Genomic DNA, 27,632 nt, shown 5'->3' with positions numbered 1-27,632 from the left:
TAAATAGTAAAATATAGTTGTTATCTTCAAAGACTAAAACTAAATGATTTGTTCTAAACATACAATACAGTTTTAAATTTTAAAAGAAAGTTAAATATTTTAAAAGTGAAATATTTTTATGTAAAAACTATCTCACCTTAAAGTTACATAAAATTCATATATAAGCTGATTATGATGTTTTGTTCCTCTAATATATTCAAATTAAACAATAGTAAAAATAAAAACACTAATTAAGTGTATAAAAAATTTATTAAAAAGCTTTCAATAAATAACCCCAACAATTCTATGAAAAAGAAAGTTTCGTTTTTCTTTTTTCATCTTAGGTTCACACTGGAAATTAAGTTGTGAAAATTTTTGAAGTACTTTCCTGTTTTACGATATTGTTAAAGAATACAATAATCTGAAGACCTTAGAAAATATAAAAACTAAAACTATTTTTAATTTAAACTGCTCCATTCAAAATTAGTAATTGATGAATATGCTTAGAAACTACTAAAATATTTACTAAAAATGCATTAACTCACAGATCTATCGTAAATAGTTTAATCAGAATTACGGTAAAAAATTTACTTTTTTTGAATAAAATTAGTTTATCATTTATTTATTCGTTATTATGAAATTAATTTATTTAACCAAAAACAAAAAACAAACTAAATATAAAATCAAGTAACAAAAATTTTGAAACATTTGTAAAGCTATGAAGAAAAACAACAAACTCAAAAAGTTTTAACTTTTCAAAAAACTTTAATTAACTTTTAAAAAGTTTGATATTAGCCAAATTATGGCTACGGTTACACAGTTTTTTTCTTTATCTATTTTGTAAACTTTTGAATTGATTTCAGCAACGTTTAGCTATGAAACGGACAAGTATAACTTTATAAAGTCAATTTCACAAGATTTTTTATATTTGGATACTAGAATATGTAGTAAAAGAAAAAAGGCAATAAACAAAATTTTACTTTGTTTTATTATCGAAATGATAATTTCTTTTATAAACTCTCAGTAAGTTTTTTGGTAAACTACTGTAATTTTCCATCACATGATTATCAAAAACTTTGTGGCTTTTATAACGTTAAGCAGTTGAATGTTTTTAAAGATAGTAGTTTCATTAAAATATTTTTGAATTCTTTTACAACATTAATGAAGTAAAAATTTTCCTCTTTTACTAACTCAAAATAATCTTTCCAATTTTTTCAACATTTCAACCTTTATTAAAACATTGTTATAAAGTTTTTACTTTGGTCTTTAAACGAAAAAAGATGCTTATTAGGGCTTCTTTATTTTTGAATATTTGTTTAAATATTTTGATGTTTTTAACTTAAAAATTTAAAAGTTTTTAAAAATATTAGTTTTCAACTGTATTTATCTAAGTTAAAATATACATAACTATTAAAAAAATATAAAACACTTTTAAAGTGGACTTTTAAAATATCTTTATACAATTTATATTATAAAACACCTTTTTTTGAAAATTCATTTTCAAAGTAAATTAAGCGAAGCAGACAAAAAACTTAAAATAGAAGTTTTTACGTTTTGGGCTGTAAATATGTTTAATAGATAGATAACCAACCTAAAAATGTATACTAATGTGTTATCAAAAATTATCTCATAAACTAGATTTAAAAGTGATAATTTAAATTCTTTAAATTATATGTGTTTTTTGCGACATAAATCGATTGTTTTATAACATAATTTTCAGTTCAGTATTAGCATTAGATATAAGAAAAAGACTATACAAATCATAATACTTCTATAAACTTCATTACAACTTAACAAAGTAGAAATCTAAAACTGCAAAAATAATATAAAATTTATTGTTTTTTAAGGTATTTTATTGTGTTACTATTATTTGCATTGACTTCTTCAAATAAATCCTTTATAATTTTATTTAAGTGTATACGTATAACAATTTATCTAAGTTTGTTTGAAAATGAGAATATAGTTTTGTAATCATCTGACTTTTTGAATAAATATTAAAAGTTTATTAGAAAAAAGTAACTTAGCTTATTACAGAAAAATACATTTAAAATAACCATATACATATTTGATTTATACAAAAAAACACTCAATAACTTGGTTATTTATAAAAGTCCTCAGATGTAAATTATCTATCTTATTTAGATAAAATATTTAGAACTATTTAGATAAACTAAACTTATTTTATAAATAATTTTGATTAAAAAACTGAAATAAAATAATACAAAATTTTGCAAAAACTAAATAAACCATACGTGTGTCTTATATAAAAATAAAAATAAAATTGACTGGTAAAAGTTTAATTCGAAACAAAACTTAACATTTGAAACGTTTTCTCATTGTATAAAAAAATTCTCAGAAACCGGTGACTTATACAAAATATTTCAAAAACATTTTTTATGCTACTAAATTTTTTTGACTCATGTTTGAGTAATAAACAGATATTAGTGTATCTAATTAAGTGTATCTAGATTAAATCAGATATTCAAATAGCTTCATGTTTGCAAAATAAGTTATGACTTTCATTAAAGATACGTTTTTTATCTATTTTTCGTTAGACTTGTTTTCTAATTTACTTAAATATACTATTTACATAGTGTTGTTTCTATACTTTCAATTAATCTTGGTTAGTTCAGTTATATTAGACACAACATCTAGGGTAGTTCTAGATTATTTTTTTTTTATTTGACATAATAGTATTTACAAAAACCGTAGAATTCATAACACTTCTTGACTTAAAAAATTTAAATAGTCGCTAAGGCAGTGCAAAACACTCATTTTGCAAGTTAAATATTTTTTAGTCTTAAAGATAAATTGTCTTCAGTTCTAAAATTAATGTGAGTTTTTTAAAAGCTGTTAAAAGTATGATGACTTACTTTTCGTTTTAATTTTTTGTCTGTATACATGTTAAATCATTGTAAAAGGAGTCTTATGTTTATTATGCGAAATAAAAATTACTGCAGTTGTTAGCTTTTTTTTATCACAAGCACTTAGTATTTAAGGTGGAGTTTAACATAACGAACTACTATAACTTTGATGTATTGTATCCTTTTTTTAAAATATAGTTGTTTTTAACCTTGAATACTTTTAAATGTTTTCAATAATAAGTATATTACTTGGACGTTTATATAATTTATGTATAGTTAATCGACAATATCAAATTTTATTAATTTTTTTTTTATGCTGCTAATTTTTAAATTTCTATATTTATCACAATTTTTTATTAAAGTGTTTTACAACTAATCCTACGCTCACTTGAGCTTTATTTTTCTTACCTTTTTCTTAATACTTTATATTATCTCACAAAGTTACTTAATATTTAAAAAAAAACTTTTTATCAAAATATTTTTTTAGTTGAATATGCAAGGAAAAATTTATAAATTAAATACATTAAGTCACAAATAACTAAAGAATTTTAAGTTTTTTTAATAGCGCACTAATAATTAGCTTGTAATATAAATTAAATTTAGACTTACAGTACATTCCTCCTAGCAATTTTATAAACTTTTGAAACAATTTTCACAAATTGTTAGTAATATTAAAAATTTTCAATTTTTTACTTATGTTTTTTTTTATACTGCAAAAATTGATTTAAAAAACCATTTATTACTTATATCAGCAGTTAATATATAGTTATTGTCTCCTTAATGCCATAAAATTGATTAATACCAGCAAAATAAATATATTTAAAAAAAATATATATTCTTAAAGACTTCATCAAGCACTATCAAACTTATTTTATATTTCTATTTTGTTAGCCTAAAAACGTAGGTAAAAAGTTTGGTTGAAAAACTGATTAGTTTCTATTGTAATTCGTATAACTAACCTCTTAAAAATTAAAACATTTAGACAGTTATCTGCTAAAGTGAACAGATATATAAAATTGGTCAAAGTAGACAACTAAGTACTTAAAGATATAAAAACTCATAGTTTTAAGTTACTTTTAACAAACCTAATAGCTATTAAATGTGCGAATATAAAACTGTTAATATTAAAATTGGTAATCAAAATACATCTTACTCTATTTTCACAGTTTGTAAAACGATTAAATACCAAACGCAAAAAATAAATCGAAACCAAAACATCCCATACAGCACAATTTTAAATATAAATCAATTCATTTAACTGTAAGCTTAATACTAGTATTTCTTATTTGTTGAAATTAATAGATCAAAAGTTTTATTCACCATATTTTCATTAGACGTTGTTTACGTTTTGTAATATCTAAAAGGTAAACGAAAGCGTTTGTATTTGTTGTCTTTATTCCTTTCGTCAGTAGTTTTAAGCTGGTTTAACTAATAATTACTTTTACTAACAACTTTTTATTAACTAGTAGCGAATAAATTTGTTTTAAAAAGTATTTAGAATTCCAAAGAATTACTTACAACATTTATAAAAAGTGTTTAAAGAAACAGTTACTAAAACTATTGTGATCGATTTTAATTATCCTGGGGGAGTAACTAGTAAAAGGCCACTAAAAGTAGTTAACGAGTAAAAGGGTGATGTCTCATAAAGTGGGCGATTTTAAAAGTTAGTTTTGGAAACCCAGATATATACTAAACCAAATTGACTACTGCGCAGCTTTATCGGGATTAGTTTTTATATACATTAAAAGTTTTTTTACCAAAAAAGACCTTTTGGTTAATCTAGTAACTAGGTATGAGCAGGAATGTTTTTTTTTTTGCTGTTTATTTTGTATTATCTCTAGTAATTAAAATTAAATGTTGTTATTAGTTTGAATATTTAAGTAAATTTAAAGCTTAATCATAAATATAAAATACTACGTTGTTTAGAATGAAAACTGAAATGTTCATTTTGATTTCTTTTAGTATGAATCTCGGTTTCTTACGTATACCTATACAATGAACTTTGTGAAAGCTCAATAGAAAGTTAAAACACTTAGTTTTAAAAAATGCATTTTATTTACTTTCTCAATACTACTGCTTGGTTCGGATGCAAAAAATTAAAGATTAAGTTTTAAAATATTTAGGATTTAATATTTCTCTAAACTAATGTTTAAATATTTGAGTAACAGTTAGTGAGTAATACAGTTAATTGTAGTTTAACAGTAATGAGCGGTTCTTAGTACAAAAAGCCTTTTTTATTTTTTATTTGTGCGAATACGAAAAAGAGTTTGGGAGACCTATTCTAAACGACCATCACTTAAACTAATCCCATACACATTGACGTCTAACGAATCTACGAACATTATGTCCACATAAAAAATTGCGTAACTAAATGAGAAGTAGCAAATATACCTACTATATTTAAAGCAAAATTATATAGTTTGGTTGAAACACTGATGTATGCTAAAGTTCAGGTATCCCTGTATGGAGTTATCTAAAAACCAAAGGGTAGAGCTGAACTGTATTGATTTTGAAGTATAATGGCGCTGATACGGTAATTTTAAAAGACGTAAGATTTTAAATTAAAAAGCACTTTATGGAGAAGTTTGCCAGGTTGAACAAAATGACCCAAACAATCTAGCAACCCTTGAACTTTTGTAACAGAAATTGCACGACATGACCCTGAACATCTTTACAGTATAGATGAAACTGGGATTTTTTAAGATTCATGTTGAAATATACTTATTTACTTCCTGAAAAAATATTAAAAAAATTTATGATCGCTGGTTTTAAGATGAATCTAGTGTGTGAAGTAGATGAGTGGTTGGTTTTATTCCACTTAATGGGTTGATATTTCTAAAACTTAACATTGATTTACAGACAAAAAATTTAAGCAGTTTTATTACAATGGGTGACGAAACAACTGCTGAATACTCCGAAAGTACTTTAGAGGTGATTGGAGCGCCCAACAACGATCTTGAACCCACGAACATCCCTGAAACTCCAAAGACTCATCTTGAAACTGATGAAGAAAGTCTTGGAGAGGAATAAATAAAGATTTTTGGTTCAAGGGTTTTAAAGCGATGTTTATGAAGGCCATCAGTTTCAACGCACAGTTGTGTTATTCTCAAGCTGTTGCTGGAGAGCACTACGAAGAATTTAAGGCACGTGCAAGGAATTTAAACATTTGTTATGCAAAGCAAGTGAATTCAATTCAGGCATAAAAAAAACTTCTAATGAGAATTAATGATGTTTACTAAGAGAAACAAATAAACTTTGTTTAATGTGTACGCATGTTTTTATTTAATATCATTGTCACATTTTGTTGGAAAATTTCTTGTGAGCTGTTTCTTTAGATGAACATTTAAACACAGTGCAAGAGAACTGTATCATGTGTTTGTGAACTTTTACTACTATTAATTTATTGTTATGTTTGTTTTCAGAATCTCAATTAAAACTTTTCTTATTTATTAAACTTCATGGTACATTGAGGCACAACTAAATGTTCATCCATTAGTCAAGGAACATAATTTTACAAGGTCTATAGATATAAAGAGTTGAGTTAGCATTTAAAATTTCATATAAAAGAATTAACCATATTGTTAATTCCATACATACAACAAATAAACTGTACAATATTAAATACTTTTCAAACTAAATATTTTTTCGTACATTTTGACAATTCTACAGTGCGTAGGCTCGCGAGAGGTGACAATAAAAGTTGATAGAGTAAAATATTTGTTAAACACATTTAAACTCATTTTGAAAAGCATAAACAGTAATAATAATCATAAGGACTACAACTTTCACCTCGAATTCTTTGACCGAAACTGAGTTTGCATTAAAAAACCTTGAAAAAAAAATTATATTCTTACTCCTCTAGAAGTTGAGATCTTTGTACTTGTTTTCGAAAAATCAAAACGTATAATAAGGACTACCACGTTTAATTAAAACAGTTTATCTAAAAAACTTAAAATCAATGTACATATAAACATCTACTAAAAATTTTTTAAATGCTCTAATCACTAAAATAATCTAAAAAAAACTAGTTACTTCACAACTTAAACTAAAACACGCTTTCGCATGAACTTGTAAAATTTAAAACTTTGTAATAAACCTATTATAAATATAACAGATCAACATATTTTCCTATACCATTTTTAAAATAGTTTAAAAGTTATTTATATATAAATATTCGAACTAAAAAACTCTTCAAGTTTCAAAACTCAAACAATAAGAGTAGACTGTACAACTGTAGAAACTTTACTGTTAAAAATAATAACTAGAGCAGCATTTAAAATCTACAACACTATTATGACGACATGCTAGGCTTTGCAGGCGAATATGACGTCATCAGTGGAAACGTTGCACCTCATCTTCGAATTGTGACGTAGTGATGACGTGGCATCGACGCTGATGATGCGTGACGCGTTCAATTTTCCAACTATCTGCAAAACATAATTAAAATATTACTTATTGACTAACTTTTATTCTTTAAACATTCTTTTAAATTTCCCACAGTAGCCCCCCTTAGTTTAAGAACCAATGATAAAAAATTTCAATTTTGAGTTATTTATTGTTTTAACAGTTTAGCAAGCAATACCTGCATGAACATGGAGTTTGATATTTCGGGCAGCTTGTCGATGCGAACGATCTCGTTGTGGCTGCTTATTACGTCACAAACGAGCGCTTCCTCCAGACCACTCCTCCTGAATTGAGTGATGAGCGCCATGAGTACCGCTCGCTCGTGCTTCGAACTGTTCCTGAAAAAAAAGTTTAAGAACGTATAAGTAATCCAAGTCTTCGAAAAAACTTAAAAAACTAATAATAAAAGTGTGGCATTGATTTCGTACTTTGAACAGCAAATTTTTTTTGTATATAATTACCAGAAGTAATTATAATCTTTTGTTGTTATGAAAATAAACTGAAGAACTATTTTAGGTTAATAATATCAAAAATTGTTAGCTAATACCTTTGCTTTTTATTTTTTAATCAAAAAAAAGACATTGATTGTAAATAAATAAACCTGATAAATGAAATGATGGGAGATGCGAACATTTCTTTCAGAGCCTTCTGAATATGACTGATTTTCACTTTCTCCTTTTCCTTACTGAAAATGCATAATAATGTTTGTAGTTAAAAAAAAGCGTATATTAACTTAAACATATATCATATGTTCATAATCAGGTCGACTTAGAATAAAACAAATCGGAATGCCTTAAATCACATGCGCTAACTAATTTCAAGTTGATACAAACATCATATTCCGGATATTCAAAAACATTTTTTTGAAAACTTTGTACTCACATAAACTCAAGAGCTCTCCTGCAGATATCCAGGCATCTTCTAGCGTCTCCCGATACAGTTGCCACTTTTCTAGCTGCCAACTCAACCGAGTTGTTATCGAATATGTCCAAACCTTCCACTCGGCTGTTCACTATTTCTTGCAGCTGTTCATTGAAATTGGTACGTGATATTTTTCTAGTAAACAATAAATGTTTTATTAACTAACTTTACTTTTGTATAATTAAAATGTTTGAGCTATACTTATTTAGAGAATGTACATCATAGATGATCTTAAATATTTTTAAGAGTAATAAGATGTAACGTTATAAGGCGTTAAATCCTGGAGATCCTGATAAGCTAAGCTTATCGGAATGTATATCACAGATGTTCTTGTGCTAAAACTTTATTTCAACTAACGGCGTTTCACTGCTCTCAAATAAATTTAAGAACAGATCTACGGAGTCTATAAAATGTTAACACACATTAGAAAAAATCAATAGTAATCAATATCAATAGTACTAACAATAGTTTAGATTATAATAATCAACGTATAACTAGAAGTATTTCTAAAATGATAAAAGAAAACTTAGAACAAGTAAGTGATAATAGCGCTAAAAGTATAAGTAAAATGCATAACAATAAAACTATAAATAAATATTCAAAACCAACTAACCCTAATAGTAATAAGATAAGTAATATGCCTAAAACATGTAATTGCCGTAAACTAAACAAAGATAACTGCCCATTAAAAGGTAATTGTTTAATTAAAAATGTAATTTATAAAGTTAAAGTTGAAAGTAAGGGCCCAGATAAAATTTATATCGGAAGTACAGCAGGTAGTTTCAAGGATAGATATGCTAATCATAAACATACTTTTAAAAATATAAATAAAAAACAAAGCACGCGTTTATCGGATTATGTCTGGAGCTTTTTTCACAGGTACGGTAAAAGGCCAAACATGGAGTGGAGTATTGTTTCAAAAATCAAACATGCATCCAACGGAGTAAGTAGAATTTGCCCAACTTGCAATACAGAAAGAGCAGTAATTGCAGCAGAAGATAAAGACCTACTTCTGAATAAGCGGCAAGATTTATCGAATATCTGTCCCCATAACCGACGATTCTACTTTAAATAACTCTGTCTATTTATGTACTAATTTATTTCACAAAACTCACATATACTTGCAAGTTTAATACTTCATGTTTTTAAGCTGTATAAATTATTGAACAATTTGTTAAAATTATTATGACGTAACATTTCTGCACAACTCAATTTAATTTTCATTTTTAAAACTGGCCTATTCTTAGAGCTTTTTGAGGTTAGTGCCTAATTTTATTAAATTTGTTTTTTTTTGTAGACAATTTTATAATTTTATGCTTTTATCCCAAACTTTGTTTTTAAACCATAAAGTCCATTTATAGTTACTACCTAGATAAATACTATACATAATTTTACATGCTTTTTTCTGCTTTTTTTCTAATGTGTGTTAACATTTTATAGACTCCGTAGATCTGTTCTTAAATTTATTTGAGAGCAGTGAAACGCCGTTAGTTGAAATAAAGTTTTAGCACAAGAACATCTGTGATATTTTTAAGAGTATTAATGTATTAAATTGAATAGAGATAAATTTAGACGAACTACTACACATTATAAGCCTACAAAAAAATTACCTATTTAATATTAAGTTTCTAACTTTGTTATACTATTTAGTTATTAGAATACCTGAATTGTCAACCTAGAAACTAGAGAGACAGCAATCGATTTTTCTTTCATAGTAAAAAAAAACGAGTCTTTGTTTGTATATAATGAATGGTAAAAAAGTAAAGATCTTGTTTGAAAATTCAAACGTAAGATTTTTAAAAGCTGTTTAGTAAATTAATTATAACAATTAAGAAAACTTTGATCTGACCTCTTGTAAGATTCTTCGCTTTAAGTTTCAATAAATCTAGCTGCTTACTTACAAAATAACTACCTGAAAATCCAAACTATTTGATAACTGATCGTCTGAGTTAGAGGATCAAATTTTTAACCTTTTAGATTTTTAAAATTTACACTACTATAAAGAGAATAAAATAAAGTTTAATGAAAAAATAATAAACTTAATAAACGTACAATAAACTAACATGAATTTTAAACAGTTTCAAAAGTTCATATTCTATTTTTACACCAAATTAACTTCGTAACAAAACTAATTGAATAACGAACCTGTTGGAAGTTGTACGGGAGGAAGGCAGTCCTGCTCAAACCGATTCGGCTGGAAACCCTCTGACTCATCAGCCTTTCGGGCAAGTCCATCGTGTTGGCGATCGACAGCACGATCAGCTTGGCGTGGCTGTTGTGCGGCCAATCAAACAAGTGGTACAGTACGTCCTGTTCATAGGTTTACATAAAATCGTCAATACTTTGTACATACGGATATGTTTACAGTTTGAATATTTTAATATTTTGTTATATACTCAATAGACGCCAATTCTGACAGGTTTATTTCGCAAATAGAGACAGTCTGTCAGGTAGTTTTATGTACACGTCAGTTAGTTAAAACTGTTTGTTTATGTATCTTATAAGTGTTTGCTTTAACATTGTTTAAAGTCAATGTGTAATACAAATAAACAATGTGTATAAATATTATGTTGTATAAAGAAGTTATGCGAAGCATTTTTAGACAAGTTGTGAAAAAGTTTAAAAATTTTTTTATCTGCCAATACAAAAATATCCATAAAGCTAATAAACTTAATGTATTTTTTATTTGTATTTTATAAAAAATTATTTTTTTTAATCATGTCATTCTTATTTTGACTCAGTTTATAACACTAAAACATTAAATGTACACTTTTTTAATTAAACGAATTTATAAACAAATATCCACTTGTTATGTTAATTATATACTAAATAAAATTGAAGTTTTGCAATTTGTCAAGCACTTTATTTTTTTAAAAGTGTAGTTATCTTCAAAATAGACAATATTAAATAAAGTAGTAAAAATATTAGAAATAGTATTTTATTCTAGTATAATATTTAAGTTTTTAAAGAACTAATATTTTGAAACGGATACACATACTGATTTTAAGGCTTAATTTTATATTCAAGTTAACTTCATGCTGCTTAACTTAAAATTAAATAAATTTCTAACAATTATTTGAACTTTTTTAATACTTACACAAACACTTATTTATCTTAATGACTTTTTCTAGTATTTAGGAAATGCTTTTCATACCTGTTTTTTAGTCCATAGTAAATCAAGTTCATCGACAATTAGCAAAGTAGGCTTTTTATTTCTTTGTTGAAAAATATTAGTCAAAATATCCTCAGCGTTTTTCGGTGATGTTTTTGTTCCGTTCAATTGCTGAAACAGAAAATAAAACTCAGAAAATTTATTATTTGGAGTACTTAGATATTTTCTTAAGTTTACTAGATAAAGAAAAAATGTTAAAAGCAAAATAAAATTACTATAATAACAACTAGTAACTAGTAGTCTTCATTAATGCATAATCAAGTTTTTAAAATTTTACAAAACTAAAAGTACATTTTATCAAAACTATTATAAAATGTATACAAACAATGTGCTACCAGTAAAAAACTTTCTAAAAGTTTTATTGATTTTTATTATAAATATTAGTTGGTTATATTTTTAATATTCCTAAATAAATTGCAAATTTCATTTAGTAATATTCAATAAAATGTTTGGAGTTGAACAAAACCATATAACCCTAATTGTTTCAAACAAAGAAAAAGTTGTGTTACGTTTTAAGCTTTTTATTAGATTTAACATTAAACCAATTAAGTGTTCTTCCATGAAAAATCAACAAACTTTCAGAATTTCCACGTAAGTTTGGTGCGGATGAGTGAGCTTCATTCCGTTCACATGAACGAGGTTGAACTGCTGTACTTCATCGTCTTCTGCCATCTCCTGCAACGTTGCCACCACTTCCATCACCGTTGCTGTCTTTCCCGTGCCTGGCACTCCGCTTATGAACATGCACCTGAAACAGTATTTGTATAAGTTTGGATTATTAAATTTTACAATGAATTTCAAGTTAGTCAATAAACTAATCGAAAGTTTTGTTTAAAATTTATATTACGTTTATAAAATTAGTATACTATAGTTGGATTAATTTGTTATGTGAACTATTGGAAAATGTCAAAACTTTAAAACATAGATTGGTGCATATATATATATAGCAGTCCGCTATATAACCGCCTCCAGAAGATTTCTAGCAGTCAAAGCTTTTTTAAGGAAACAACCCAGCAATACCAGGAAGCTATAAGAGAAAGTGGGTACGATCACGAGTTAGCCTATAGCCACAAAAGCGAGAAGGGTAAGAACAAGAAAAGAAGGAGAAGAAATATTTTATATTTCAATGCTCCATTCTGCAAAAGTGTGGCAACACGGGTTGGGAAGCGCTTCCTAGAGATTGTGGACAAAAACTTTACTGAAGACCATCCATATTGTAAAGTTTTTAACAGGAAGACACTAAAAGTGTCCTATTCCTGCATGCCAAACATGAAACAACTTATAATGGCACACCATCGAAAGATGTTAGACACGCAGGACAAAGAGAGGCGAATGTGTGACTGCAAAAAACAAGAATGCCCGGTAAATGGAAGTTGCCTAATGGAAAATATTATATATAAAGCAACAGTCATAACTGAAAATCAGACTAAGTTTTATGTCGGCTCGACTGGACTATCGTTCAAGAATCGCTACACAAAGCACAAGTACAGCTTCAAACACGAAAAACATAAAAATACGACAACATTATCGCAGTATATTTGGAAACTAAAAAATTACAAGGTCAATTTTAAAATTCAGTGGGAAATATTAACAAGAACGAAAAATAAGTATAATTTAAAAAACGGATGTAAATTGTGCAATGCGGAAAAAATCGAAATTTTAAAAGTTAAAAAATCTGAATCTCTAAACAAAAGAAACGAATTACAAACTGGCTGCATGCATTATAGAAAACAATTTATCTAAAAACTCTGTTAATAATTATGTCAAAAACTAACTATCTATTCTATTATTACGTAATACCTAATTTTGTATAATTTTATTGCTGTACTTACAAGTTTGTTTTTCATTGAATAAAACTTGGCTGAAGACGCGTATTAAACGCAGAAACAGCTGTCCCAAGCAAAAGTTTATTTTGTGTATTTTAGTTCTATATATATATATATAAGATCAAATAAAACTAATCAAGATTTATTTCTAGTATTACAGTACTTATAAACTAATAAAAACATGTACAATATACAGTAGAGACATAAATTCAAATCAACATAGGTGCAACATAAAAATAGTATTATCTAGGTAGTCTGTAAAAATTATACATGTATTCCTTAAGCGTCTTTCTAAACAAAATGTTTGTTATGTGTTTTATGTAGCTTCAAAAACAGCTTAACTAAATAAGGAACATATTATTTTTCTAAAGTTCAAAAAGTAAACAGCCATCTAATAACATTAAAATTTAATGTAACATTTAATCTTTTTTAAAAAGTTAATGTCTGCCGAATTTTAGTACTACGGATATATAAAAAATATACTTAATTATGAAGTAAAAAACTTGAATATTCTTCATGATGTTGTTTATTTAAATCAGGGTTCCAAAAGTGGACGATATTAGTAAGTTGGGAGCAATAACTAGTAATGGGCGAAAAAGGGGGGAGGGGCAATGATGAAATTTTTAAGCAGTTATAGAATTGTTAGTTGATCGATTATCAATTTAATAATTTTAGCTTGTCTTTCAGTACTTATTTTTAGATAAGACTTAAACCATGATTTTTCGAAGTGGGTGATATCAGGAGCGAAAAAGCAAATGGGTGACAAAATAAAAAAAAGGGTCAATTTTATATTTTATTTCTTCCAAAGGTAGCGTTTACAAAAATGAGTTTAGGAAAACCGATTAAAATTCAAAAAATTACATGATTGTTGTACTTAACCCTAAATATAAAACATCTATTAAATAAACTTTTACCCGCCACTTCCTTGCTCCATTCTGTCGTGTACGAACTCGAATATCGATTTGAACTTGTCGTCCCTGCACGGAAGACATCCGGGTATGCTCGACACGTGCAACCTTTCCCGCGCAATTGTTAACTTGCTCTTATTGCCGCTCAAGTGCTGCAATCGCTGCGGAATTCGGGCCAACTTCTGCTGAGCCTGATTTTTTTTAATGCTTTTAATAACTGCTTTTCGTGAAGAACTTGTATATAAAATAATAAAATTTCTTTGTTATATATAATACATTACTTATCTTTAATTACTCCAATAGCTATGATCTTGCTAATACCTAATAGTTTATAATAATGTTTTTTAAAATTTATTATGCAAAAATTGAATAATATATAATTAACTAACTATAAAATCGATTATCAAAAAACTTTCTGTCATATAACTGGTTTTGGTTTAAGTTATAAAATTAAACTTTCTTATGTTGGTTGTACATAAACTTAGCACATAGACAAACTAAAAGAGTTAAACAAAGAACTTTAAAAAAGTTTAATTTTCATATGACACGTTTTAGTTTGAATGTTAAAAATATTTTAGAACAAAGAATACTGTAAACATTAAAAGCTCATATAGTAATATAGTACCATATTATTTTTTAAAGAATAATGTGTTAAACTCACTTTTTTAGGGAGACACTTTTTCTTGTTACCAGTTGACGCAGCTGTTGATTTTCTACCAAACTTTTTGCCTCCGTTCTTTTTCTTTGGAATTTCATAGCTTTCGTCTAAAACAACATTACTAATATGTCTCTTTAAAAATATTCGAAATGTAAGAAAAGACCGAAAACACTTTACACCTAATTCTGTACAATCATTATCAAAAAAGTAAGATATTTATATGGACCAACGTTTTACTCTTAATTTAATTTAGTTGATATATGTACTTAAATTTGAAATAAGTAAGAAATACCACTGTATAATTTAATTTGTTAAAATACATACTATAAACACATTTTGAAAACAACTTACACATAGTTTGATACCAATAATCTAATATTTCAACATTGAATTGAATATAAATACTATTTTTCAAATAAGTAAAATTAAACAAACCGTTATATCATATTTTTAATCAAAAATATTTTAGTGTAAGTGGTTTCACTTAACTATTTTATCTAACTAATAAAACCATTACAAATGTATAATTTCAATATTTTAATGATTTCGTCTGAATACCAGAACAATCTTCAGTGAAATCTTCTTTAGTTGAATCCAAATAAACTTCTTCTAGAGTATCTTATATACAAAATTTATATTTTTATAGACTGCTTTAAAATACGTATTAATAATTTTATCATTACTTTATCACTACTGTTTTCAATAAACCTAATAGGAATGATAAAATAAAGTGTTATATAAAAACGAGTAATTAAACTTTTTTGAGTAGAAAAACTTAACTTCTACACAAATATTATAAAACTTAAAAGCCCTCATTTTACACGAGCAGGCACACTAAAACTATCTCGCAAAAAACCTAATTAAAGATATAAAAACTCAAAAATAACTAATACTTAAGTTTTGGTATTGAGTTTTATAATATGAACACCTTCCGAAAATCCATCATCACTGGTGGAAGATTCCAAATAAACTTCTTCTTCCGGAGTTTCATCTCCGCTATCTTCCGACTCAGCAACATATTTCTTCTGATTCCTACTTGCTCTCAGTGATTTCCTACTTGGTGTGTTGACTGGAGCTTCTTGGTTCATCTTTGCTGATGGTTTAGGTTTTCTCACTGATTTTCTCACTGGTTGATCTAAAACGTAATTATAATATTAATGAGAGACACCTTACAGTGGGTATGGCATCTTTCTAGTTGGCGGGCCAAATTTGCCAAGAGAAATATTTTGCTTGCCAGCTTGTTAAAAACAAACGTTAGCGGACTATGTAACTGTAAAAAATTGTATTTAAAAAATTTAAAACACTTTTTAAAAGCAAAATTGTATTTAAACAGTTATTTATTCAAGAGTAAATGCATTAATAATTAAACTAAGAGCCCATTCAAAATACTAGTTTTAAACAAACTCAATTATATTATTACAACTTGTTAAAAAATATGTCGCGAGCTAAAGATATCTATGAGTGGGCTGTACGTTGCCCGACCCGTTTTAACATTAAAATTTTATCCAATTTCCCACTCGGTTTGTTCTCTGGAGTTTCATCTCCGCTATCTTCCGACTCAGCAACATATTTCTTCTGATTCCTACTTGCTCTCAGTGATTTCCTACTTGGTGTGTTGACTGGAGCTTCCTCCTTCATCTTTGCTGATGGTTTCGGTTTTCTCACTGATTTTCTCACTGGTTGATCTAAAAAAGATGTAAACTAAAGTCAAGAGACGCCTTATAACACACTTATTTTATAAAACTTATAAACTAAAAGAAGTCTGAATTAAATATGGTTGCGGGTTAAAATCTCAGTAAAATTTTGAACTAGCAAAACTACCAAATTTAATGCTGTAAAATAATATAGTAAAAAGTGCTACAATTTTGTCTAAATGTCACATACTTGGAAAAGTAAATTAAGTAATATAAGACAGGGGCGTCGCGTGGGGTGTTGCACTGCCGCAATTGCACCACCTTAAAATTTTGTAAGAAAACTTTAAGTATCTATAAATTTTACGTTATCTTTTAGACTAAAATCTCTTACAAAACTCAAATTTAGAAAACGACCATTTTGCTCACTTCACTGCCGCAAACTCTTACTCAAAAAACAAAATTTCTTCAAGAATTACCGCAAAATCAATATCTTGCGGTAAGTAAGCTAAGTTGAAAGTTCCCTAAAACAGTATAGGCTTAAGTATCATTCCACAAGCTATTGTAAACAAAAAATGAAAACAGAGAGCAGAACAGAGGTAACTCGAGTCGAAGCAACACAAGTTGAGGCGATTCGCGCAGAAGCAACTCGAGTAGAGGCAACTCGAGTTGAAGCAACACAAACAAAGGCGATTAGAGCAGAAGCAACTCAAGCAGAAGCAACTCAAGCAGAAGCAACTCGAGCAGAAGCAACTCGAGCAGAGGCAACTCGAGCAGAGGCAACTCGAGCAGAGGCAACTCGAGCAGAGGCAATTCGAGCAGAGGCAACTCGAGCAGAGGCAACTCGAGCAGAGGCAACTCGAGCAGAGGCAACTCGAGCAGAGGCAACTCGAGCAGAAGCAACTCGAGCAGAGGCAACTCGAGCAGAGGCAACTCGAGCAGAGGCAACTCGAGCAGAGGCAACTCGAGCAGAAGCAACTCGAGCAAAGGCAACTCGAGCAGGGACAACTCAAGTAAGGGCAAATCGAGCACCGGCAACTCGTTTTTTCTTTCTGCACCACCTTGGAAAAAAACCACGCGACGCCACTGATATAAGAGATGATTTAATCTGAAACACTAGATTTGTAAACTTCGAAACTAAGGACGACTTTCTAAATATCACTAAAGTAAAACCAACTACTTAAGTGCAAGTAATAAAAAAATACATTTAAGGACATAGGCGGGGTAAAACACTTTTTTCACAATTTGATCTTATTTTGAATAATTTTTACTAAGCTACAAGATGCTTTTCACAGATTTAAAAAATTCAAAGTAGATTTTGAGATATAGCCGGTCAAATTCGGAGGCAACAATAGCTTCCTAATGGGAGGCGCAAACTAAAACGGTAAATAACTAAAAATCACTAAAAATCTATCTCCTCCTACGTTTTTTCAGATAACTACCTCAAAGTTTTAGAAAATGTTCCTTGCAATATAAGAAAATTTTGTCGGAACAAAATTTAAAAATATTTTAAAATATAAGTTTTATAAAAAAAAACTGTTTTTTTGTTTATACTTTAAATAAAATTTTTATCTTATATTTATTTTTTTAATTTTTTCCAACTGAATTTTCTAAATATATCAAGTAACACTTCCTGAAATTTTGAAGTAGTTATCTAAGAAAACGTAGAAGATATATTTTTCGTGAAATAGTCTATTTTTGCCGTTTTAGTTTGCGCCTCCCATTAGGAAGCTATTGTTGCCTCCGACTTTGACCGACTATTTCTCAAAAAATACTTTGAATTTATAAAATCTGTGAAAAGTATCTTGTAGCTTAGTAAAAACTGTATAAAATAAGATCAAATTGTGAAAAAAGTTTTATAACCCTCCTATTCCCTTAATGTTTCCAATATAAGCTGTTAATAGCCAAAGCTTTATTAAATGTTTTTTTTATTTATTCATTCAGTAAAACACCAAATTTTCTCTGGAGATTAAGTCGCCAAATTCGTTCGAATATATATTTCCTTATTTTCTCATACAAAATTTGAAGTTGAATAACTTTTAAAAATAAATACATAACTATTTTTTACTAATTTGAAAAAACTAGTTTATCAAGGTAATGAAATAAATTCCATCATTTAAAAAAGCCTTATATGAATTTTAACGTTTTTACTAAGTTATAGAAAACTTAATGCGAACACTATTCAAATTAAATTATCAAAAAAATTTAAAGCTGTGTTATACCACAAAACTTTTATAACTTTTTACTTAAAATATATTTTAATTCTAACTCTTCGAAATCCGTTTGTTTAAAATTTGTTTACACAAGATTCTATTTTGTAAAAAATTATTTTTACAATTCTTTTAGTTTTTGAAAGATGTATTTAATGTTTGTTTTGTAACATTAAATATCAATAAAAACGTATTAAAAGTAATTTTTTTTAAACACTACTTTTTGGGTTTAAAGCATAAATTACTACTTAACAAACATATGCGCCTTACTTAAAGACTTAAAAATACCTGAACTATTCTCAGTAGTTTTGACAGAAGTAGATTTTTCAGCTTGAAATTCGTGTACAGTGTTGTTTGTTTCATCTAAGTTGACTTGCTTTTTTTTAGCTGGTCTTAAACTTTTTCTTACTACTTTGTCTAGATAAACATTTATTTTTTTTTGTTATTTTTCAATTGTTAATTATAATCTAATTTGTATAAACCTGTATCAACTTTCTTAGCTGGAGAAGTTTCTATAGTAGAATCGAGCATTTGTTCTTCGATCAGAGATTCATTTACTGTTTATTTCAATATTTAATAAAATTTATTTTGAAAACTCCAACAAACAAATAATGGTGTTATATATCTACCATATGTAGAAAATATTTATAGTTCCTCAAACACTGTAGAAAAGTTATCTATTTTATTCTAGTTAGAGAACTAATTATTTGTTTTTATAAGAAAAGCTACTGCAGATAAAGAAATCCTAATGTCAACAAATGGAATTAATTGAAAAACTTTAAATAACTTTTAATAAAAATAATTAATAACACAAAGCAAACAAAAAGGTGTTTTACACATGCTCTTTCTTGTGATGTACATCATATTCACAACAAATAATAAAGATAAATAGCTTTAAACCTTCAATATCAGACTTCTGATTTACTTTGGACTGTTTGCTGGACGAATCATTTTTCAGGCTTGAATTTTGAGCCTAATATTTTAACTCGTTTTTACTATTTTTACTAAGTATAAGATTCTATAGAATTTCATCATTATTCTAAAATACTTTATTCAAAGGTATAAAAAATAATACGCTTTTATTTTTAGCTTATATTTAAACTTACACCATAGTGTTTTATATCAATAACATATAAAAAGACTAACATATTTTTTAAGATTTGTTGTATTCCTTGAAGCTGGTTTAGATTGGATTTGCTGCGTATAATAATATTCAGAATAAGTTTATGTTTCTCAGTTACATTTTTTTAACAATTGCTACTATCTACTTGTCATAATAAAATCTAAATTGTCAACTAATAAACGCATAAATTATTTTTATCGATATTAAACTATTTATTGCATTTAATATATCACTAAAATTATAACTTAATTAAGTGTTTGATTTGATTTTACATATAGAACATGAAATTCTATTTAAGAAAAAAATTATTTTATGTTAAAAATAACTATGAACCTATGTAATTAAAAATCATTAAAACTAGTTTATGTGATCTAATATTTACACAACTAAAAAATATAGAAACATTATTAACAACTTTTTTCTATTCTCTATAACAATTAATAATAACAGCTTTATTTTTAATAGAACATTACAACACAATATAAATACCTAAACTATTTCATTTACGTTAATAATTGAACGTCATTAAAGTAAGGACTACTTTTATGTTATTTGTTTATTATAAAATTAAACCAGTTAATAACAAAACTATAATTAAAAATATTAATAAATAACTGATTAAATATTCTGTTAAGATAATTACAAACAAGCATTTTAAGTTGAGTGTGAAAAATTGTTCAACTTTGTTCAATTTATTTCATATCAATCACACAGTAAAATAACAACGTTAATTTTTTTTTAACTTTAAGTTGGAACATTGAAAAGCGTTTACTGTTTATTGATGTTTTAGAGAAAGCATAAAAAAAACAGGTAACAAACTAGCTGTAACATTAAAACAAATTTAAGTAATGTCAAAAGTGAGTGATGATCTTCGTAGCTTTGTACGTAATGATATAAAATAAGCAGATAACAATCATGCTAACTAACCGAAAAATCTTGACTCAAACTGCATCATAGTGTTATATTGTATTTACTATTTTAATCGATTCGTGCATACATTCAACCAACGAAAATTAAAATATAAACCTGATTCATGCTACTAGTTTACTTTCTAATCCAAACTTTCAGTATTTTTGAAATCAACTATTTAAGTTTAAAAAGCATTTTTTCAATTACATAACGAAGTTAAGTTTAAGGTTTCTATCTTTATGAGAGGCACAAACTTATATATAATAGTGAGATGTTGAATTTTTTAAAATACATTTGTTTAGATTATTCTGATAATTCAAAGTACTTTGTTTGGAACAAAACTAAGCTCAAATTTCAAAAAAAATATATGTTTATTAGCTCCTAAACCATGTATAAAAACAACTATCTGAGTTATAATAAAACTTAGTCTTTTAAAAAACTTAAAAAAATTTCTGTTGAGTGCTCAAAATTTTTAATTTAAAATAAAAACTATGACTTAATGTTTTATACTTATTTACAGTTTACTAGTTCATCTAGTACTACTTACACGTGCTACTATTACATGGTTCTAAAATTCAGATACTGTTAAAAAGAATTTGAACAAGAATTTTATTACTGAATAATACTGTAAGGTTTTATTGTATCACAATAAATTTTTCAAATAACTCTTACATAAAATAACTTTAAAAAGTTAAAATAACTATATGTAAAAACATTACTTAAAAAATCTTTTTAAACTACGAAATATTCTAGGAATTAATTTTAAGCTTAAACCTAGTATTTAGTAACTTAACTTTTACGGATTTAAGTAGAAAATGAAAAAAAAAACTTAAAGCTATTCTTTAAGTTTAATTATATCTTATCTTCATACAAATCTTACCCAAGCTAACTTTATAAATTATATATTGTATTTAAAATGTTTTATTTAATTTATGTTGCTTAATCATTTTAAAGTATACTAAAAATTTTTACCTATAGCTTGTTAGTGAACAAAAACTTTTAATTAAGTAGTTTGAACCAACAAAAATCATAATCAAAACATAAACTATGAATGAAAGACGTTGATTTTCACACAATCTAACTAAAAATACTCTATGACCTCGTTTCACAGAACAAAAGAAAGTGTTATGAGCAAGCACACACAATTGTTATGGCATGCATGTACAAGCGCTAAGAGCTTGCTGTTAAAACCTTCAAAACTCCGCTTCTATCACATAAAATGTCGCCACCGTTGTCGTAAACACCTCCATTAGGTGAAACTCTCAACTTATCCAACGTGACTTTGACCTTTTTCTTAGGCAAGTGTTGCTAAAATTTTCATTTTAAGAGTTTCGCTCGAGCGCTTGTCTTACTTTAGATCTATACTTTGATATTTATCTGGTGCTTAGAGATCATGCGATTAAATCTTTGCTATTCAAAAATTTATACTTTATGTTCGAATACCAATGTAACTAAATACTAACTTGAACGTTTAAATTGGTTAGTAGCTATTTTTTGTTTATTTATTTTTTCTAATATGCTTTTGAAGATATATAAACCATAACTTTAAAACGTTATTTTCAAACGAAAAATAATAATACTTTAATAAAACTTAATTTGTAAAATGTTCAACACCTGTTCTCTACTTCCGAAAACTTAAGTATTTTTTAAGGTTTAACTTTTATTAACATCCATTATTTTGTATACTTTAAACTCAAATTTATTATACTAAAGAAAGATTATAGTTTCTAAATATATAATATATTAGAAACTAACATACCAAAATTACATGCATTTTTGTTAAATTCGTCTAAATAACATTTTTTATTATTATCTTTATAAACTATAAAATGCTAACAAAACACTTGCTGAGACCTAGCAAAATTTTAAAACTAGCAAAGTTCAGTTAACAACCCGTGGGAATACTCTGTTTTATAAGGTGAGCTCAACTTTTCATATAAAAAAGCCGAAACTAATCAATTTTTTTCTATGTACACCAAAACCACTACAACCACAAAAAAGCTTAACTTCCATAGTTCATTAGTTAAGCTTTAAACAAGAACAACTAAAAATTAATTAAAATTGCAACTTTCTTACAGCCTTGTGCTACTTAATTCACTTCAAACCTATTTAAAAACATAAGAAAATTTTTAACTTTAAATAAAATATAGTCTCAAAACTGTAAAAATTATTGTCCTTAAGTTTCCTAAAAAGATGATTCCAGTTTATATTTTAAGAAGTGTCCTAAAAAGCATAAAACTTATCTTATTCAATATATTTGTAACTTTTAAAACTACTTTTTGCAATTCATTCAACATAACAAAACTCAAAAATCCTTAGATGTGGATTTTGGTAAAGTTTCAAGGAGATATAACACTTGTAGTAATAAAAGCCGTGAAAAACTCGACTGTAAATGTGAAGAACTCGAAAATATACACAAACAATCAACCTTCTTGAGCTGATCGAAATCAACAAAATCTTCGTCGCTGGACATCCCTTCCTCCTCCTCAGTTGAATCGAGCATCATGACTTCGAGCGCTTTTGACGCGTTCATCTTCGGCACGTACTTTTTGGCGGGTGCTGAAATGACATATTTACAATCACATTTCCAACAAGTAAAAATCAAGCTAATTCTTGTTTTAGTTCTCACAAGTTTGGTTCTAAAGCAGTCGAGTGTTGTTATGAACGTTCCTAACTTTGTACGCTGTTCTGACCATTAGTAAGTTCGTACTTTGTTTTTTTTTTACTTGTAGTTTTTATTAAGTAAGTACTGGTTCAATTGGTAAATTTCGGTATCAATCATTAATTTGAATTCTAATTAAATGTGATATATAAAATTTTTCAAATACTTTAGTATGTGATTTTTCAATATTTTTCTACTAAAAAAAAACTAGTCTTAAACCAAAATTTTAGCTTATACTCACGTTCCTTTTTGTGGTTCTACAAAACTAACTTCAAATTTTACTATTAATTTTATAGACCTTTATTATACAAAAAAACGTTAATCAATCTTTTATGTGAATAGGTAAAAAAAACCGTTTTACTATAATACACAATACTATTAGCTAACATGTCTTATTTGCATGTGATATTGAGTAAGTTGGTTAAAAATGGTTTTATCAAAATTGTAAAACATTAAAAATTCTTTCAACCTAATTCACAAATTGAAGACTAGATTAAGAAGAATAAAAAAGTATTAAGACTACAAGAAAAGTAAGTAGCTTTTATTTTTAGAACTAGGATCGTCTTTAATATCAACTTCATAACATTAAACTTAAACAACCTCGGTTTAATTTTGATGTTATGTTAGGTAATTGAGTTCTTGATTTGTTTCCTTACTTTTAAAACACGTTATTTTGTTTAAAACTACTTTATGCTCTACGTAATTTCTGAGCTATCTTAGAAAAATTCTTATTTCTTTATAAGGGTATATCAAAAAATATATAATTCAGTTTGTACACTTATTTCTACCTTGTATTTGAAAATTATAAAGAAGTCTAAATGTAAGCTTTGAAACTTTAAACTTGTACTTACCAGATATTACTTATACCAGATATTACTTATTAAATTTCACTTTTTTTTGTAAGTTGTGCCAAGTAAGTTTCCTAAAAATTAAGTTTTTAAAAAAACTGTATTCAAAACTTTTACATTACCGCGTACAGATATGTAAATATTTTATTGACAGGAGTTTTTATACTTTAAAAACTATTGTATACATTATTGAAACGGCTAAAAAACTTATTTCAATTATTTTATTTAAATCTATTTCATGCCTTATGAACTCAGTAATCAAACATAACACACTGATGACTTAATTGATTTGAAATAATTTTTGTACCTTTTTTACCAAAAAAGTAACCTATAACTATATTTTCACAACTTTTAGTTACGACATTTTCTGTTACTTTTTGATAAAGTTGATACATAAACTATCATTGAAAACTATTTAAATGTATTTATAAGTTATAACAGTTTACAAACTAATGACTGGTTTTAAGAAAGCCATAGTTATTTTTCTTCAAGTAGTGATCACTTAGCAGTCGAACTTAAATTTTATTAGATCAAGCGTTTATTATATTTTAATAAAAAAAAAGTATTCAAAAAGGATGTAACTAAAAGTAACATTTAAATGTTATAGAGATTCCAACACCCAAAACTATACATTTTAATCTAAAAAGATATTGTTGTCATGGCTGTTAGGTAAGTTTCAAAATGATATTATTCATATATGTTTAGATAAAGGCTTTGATTAAAAAGATTTTTTATTAACGCATTTTTAATCAAACAAATTAAGATCTCTAAATTAAAAAAAAAACTAAGCAGTTATTGATTAACTGTTTAATGTTTCTTCAAATTAAGCTTCCAAATTTTATAATACCAAGGTTTTTAATATTTGTTTGTTTTTATTTAAATGTCCTTTGCAAACTACAAATAAGAATTTTGATTACATAATTTTTATATTTTAAGTATTAATAGAACTTGTTATCTAGTACGTAATTTTACAAACTAGAAAAAACCACGTTTATAAAACCCGTACTTTTTTTAGCGACTTTTATTTCAAACAACAAAAGTATTAACTACGACAGGATTTTCATAACTTGTGGACACTAAACCAAAATAGAAAAAGTAAATAGTATTAGTTGATATTTTAAGATTGCATACCAACTAGTTTAAACTCTCCTATGACAAATATTTAAATAGTAAGCTATATAATCAACGTTTAACCTACAAGAAAAAGACTTTTTTCTAACCTAACTAGACCTAACTTTTTTATTTGTTGTGTTTAATAAAACTATACGAAATTCTTTTTTAATTTATTTTTACTTATTTGATATAATTCAAACTTAAATTAAAACTATATTAACAACCACTTATTTGTAGCTTTTACTTGTTTTACTTGTTAGGGAGCATATTTTTTGTGTTTCAAAAACTTTAATAACCTTCAGCCTAGTTTTAACACAAAATCAATGTTGGGTATTGATTTTTTTTATAAAACAGTTACAATATAAATATTTTTGTACTTCTTTTCAATTTCTTAAACACATTAACTACAAAATAGGTATATTAACCTTTTTATTATAGTTTAAAAATTCTCTTAAATTTAAATTAATGCTATTAAGTAAAATACTTAAAATCTAAGTTAATAATTAATATTACTTTAAAATTACTACATATACAACTATTTATTTTATCGTTATAAAAATTATTATCAAGTAAATTCTAATATCTAGTTCGTTTACTTCTAACTTAAACTTCAAAACAATTTTAAGTTTATTAACATTTACATATTGGTTAGGAAATAATATAACATCTTAATGTTCTAAAATTAAATCTAGTTCAAATCAATTTACAAACTAAAAAGAAAGATTAACATATTTCATAGATAAACTAATACATTTTAAAGTAATTAAGTTTTAGTAATGAAAAGCATGGTAAAATAAAACAAAAAAAATTCAGTTTTGTTTATAAAGCTACAAAATATGAAAAACTCGAGATTTTTTAGGCTAAGTTAAAAAACCTGTATCTAACAAAATATATATTTAGGTTATCAGTTATTTTTGTATTATATCGATTCATAACTTTGTATATACTTTTTGTGTTTATTTTTTCAAATTAAAATCGAAGCAATAAAATAAATCATCTTTTAACGCAACAAGATTAAGAAAAATAGTAAAAAAGTTCTTTTTGCAAGTTTGAAGAAACATTTAACTTGGATAAATTGCAATTGATAATTATTAAATCAATTTCTATGACTTTATGTTTTATCATTAAACAATATATTATTACTAAAAAACAGTCCTGAATATACTAGTTCAATGGTACATTTTATTTTATTTATTGAAATATAGAACTATTTGTTTAAATAAACTAATCTAAAACAGAAGAAAAACATACAGTTTAATCAAATGATTTCTGTTACAAGTTTACATCAACTCATAAATTAGGAATTAAATAGCTCATTAAAAAACAGTTGAGAAGTTAAACTGAAACGACAAAATGAGCCAAGAATAAACAACTTTAAACTCAATCATGATCAAACTAAGTGAAAGCTAACAACAAAATCGGATTTCAATTAATCAAAGCTACCATTCAGACACAAGCTTATTCAAAAAAATTCATATTAAAGTAAAGGAACAAAATCCGACTTAGTTTTCTAGTTTAACATAATTGAGTAATAACAACTAAGACGGACATGTTTTTGAAATACATAACAAAACAAAACTGGACTTTTCTGTAAAAAAACTTATTTTTCATTAAGGTCATTGTTAATTTTAACCAAAAACAAGTCATTAGAATAGAGCTGTAAGATAAATAGTAATTAAACGTTTATGTAACTAATAAAAAATTGTCTAAAACGATAACAAAATATAGGATGACTTTTTAGAAAAACATTTATGTCATCTATAAAGTACAACATTTTGAACTTTCGTTACTAAAGCTAATAGTTTGAAAAGAAAGTATTAAAATAAGAAAAATATAATCGTACAAAAAAACATATTGACGGTTCAGCTATTATTTAGAGAAAGATTAATTTTTAGAACTATTTTATTTCAAAAAAATTGGTAATAAAACAAGTCGCTGTAAGAAAATAAAATTATACAGATTTTTGTTAAGTATTAGTCTATCATTAAGATACTAACTTTTTAGAATTAAAAAAAGGTGATAAACTTTAGGAGAAAAGACTGAAGGTAAAAACAAGAAGCACCAACTATAAACACGCATACTAATTCATTATTATAGAAGCATTTCCAACCCCAACACCTTCAAATCTTCAGAAAAATTTCTCACTGCTTGCTGGCGCTAATGAGCAATATTCGTATTCGAAGGTGCTGGAGGGAAAAATAAACATTAGTTTTATTTTAAATTGTTAAGAAAATTACAAAAAGGAGCACACTTGGTTATAATTGCACCTATCAAAAAATTATTTATTGTAAAATTTTTAAATGTTCTAAAACCAAAATGGACTTTTTTTTTTGAAAACAATCAAGAGTTTTTTTAAATAATTATTTTAATAATTAAGAATTTATTTGAAAGTTTTAAACTTACT

General features: G+C 26.5%; 1 protein-coding gene across 1 annotated transcript in view; it reads right to left on the bottom strand.

Annotated features, from left to right (window-relative positions):
* Positions 1 to 7,070: 7,070 nt before the first annotated feature.
* Positions 7,071 to 27,632, bottom strand: part of LOC145837949 (uncharacterized) — a 30,873-nt gene continuing 10,311 nt past the window's right edge. The window contains exons 9-25 of the mRNA XM_082945444.1: positions 23,034 to 23,164; positions 21,797 to 21,913; positions 19,720 to 19,770; positions 19,474 to 19,546; positions 19,056 to 19,130; positions 18,862 to 18,990; positions 16,250 to 16,417; positions 15,661 to 15,867; positions 14,736 to 14,839; positions 14,081 to 14,265; positions 11,917 to 12,088; positions 11,323 to 11,451; positions 10,314 to 10,478; positions 8,130 to 8,272; positions 7,849 to 7,932; positions 7,426 to 7,585; positions 7,071 to 7,270 (exon numbers count right to left, since the gene is read on the bottom strand). Of these exons, the coding sequence (XP_082801570.1) occupies positions 7,148 to 7,270; positions 7,426 to 7,585; positions 7,849 to 7,932; positions 8,130 to 8,272; positions 10,314 to 10,478; positions 11,323 to 11,451; positions 11,917 to 12,088; positions 14,081 to 14,265; positions 14,736 to 14,839; positions 15,661 to 15,867; positions 16,250 to 16,417; positions 18,862 to 18,990; positions 19,056 to 19,130; positions 19,474 to 19,546; positions 19,720 to 19,770; positions 21,797 to 21,913; positions 23,034 to 23,164 (2,216 nt within the window). The 3' untranslated portion in view covers positions 7,071 to 7,147. The remainder of the gene's footprint in view (positions 7,271 to 7,425; positions 7,586 to 7,848; positions 7,933 to 8,129; positions 8,273 to 10,313; positions 10,479 to 11,322; positions 11,452 to 11,916; positions 12,089 to 14,080; positions 14,266 to 14,735; positions 14,840 to 15,660; positions 15,868 to 16,249; positions 16,418 to 18,861; positions 18,991 to 19,055; positions 19,131 to 19,473; positions 19,547 to 19,719; positions 19,771 to 21,796; positions 21,914 to 23,033; positions 23,165 to 27,632) is intronic.

The sequence above is a fragment of the Thalia democratica genome, chromosome 6 (assembly GCF_965202585.1).
Source record: "Thalia democratica chromosome 6, ktThaDemo2.hap1.1, whole genome shotgun sequence".
Lineage (NCBI taxonomy): Eukaryota > Metazoa > Chordata > Thaliacea > Salpida > Salpidae > Thalia > Thalia democratica.
This window is presented reverse-complemented; position numbering and strand designations above follow the sequence as displayed.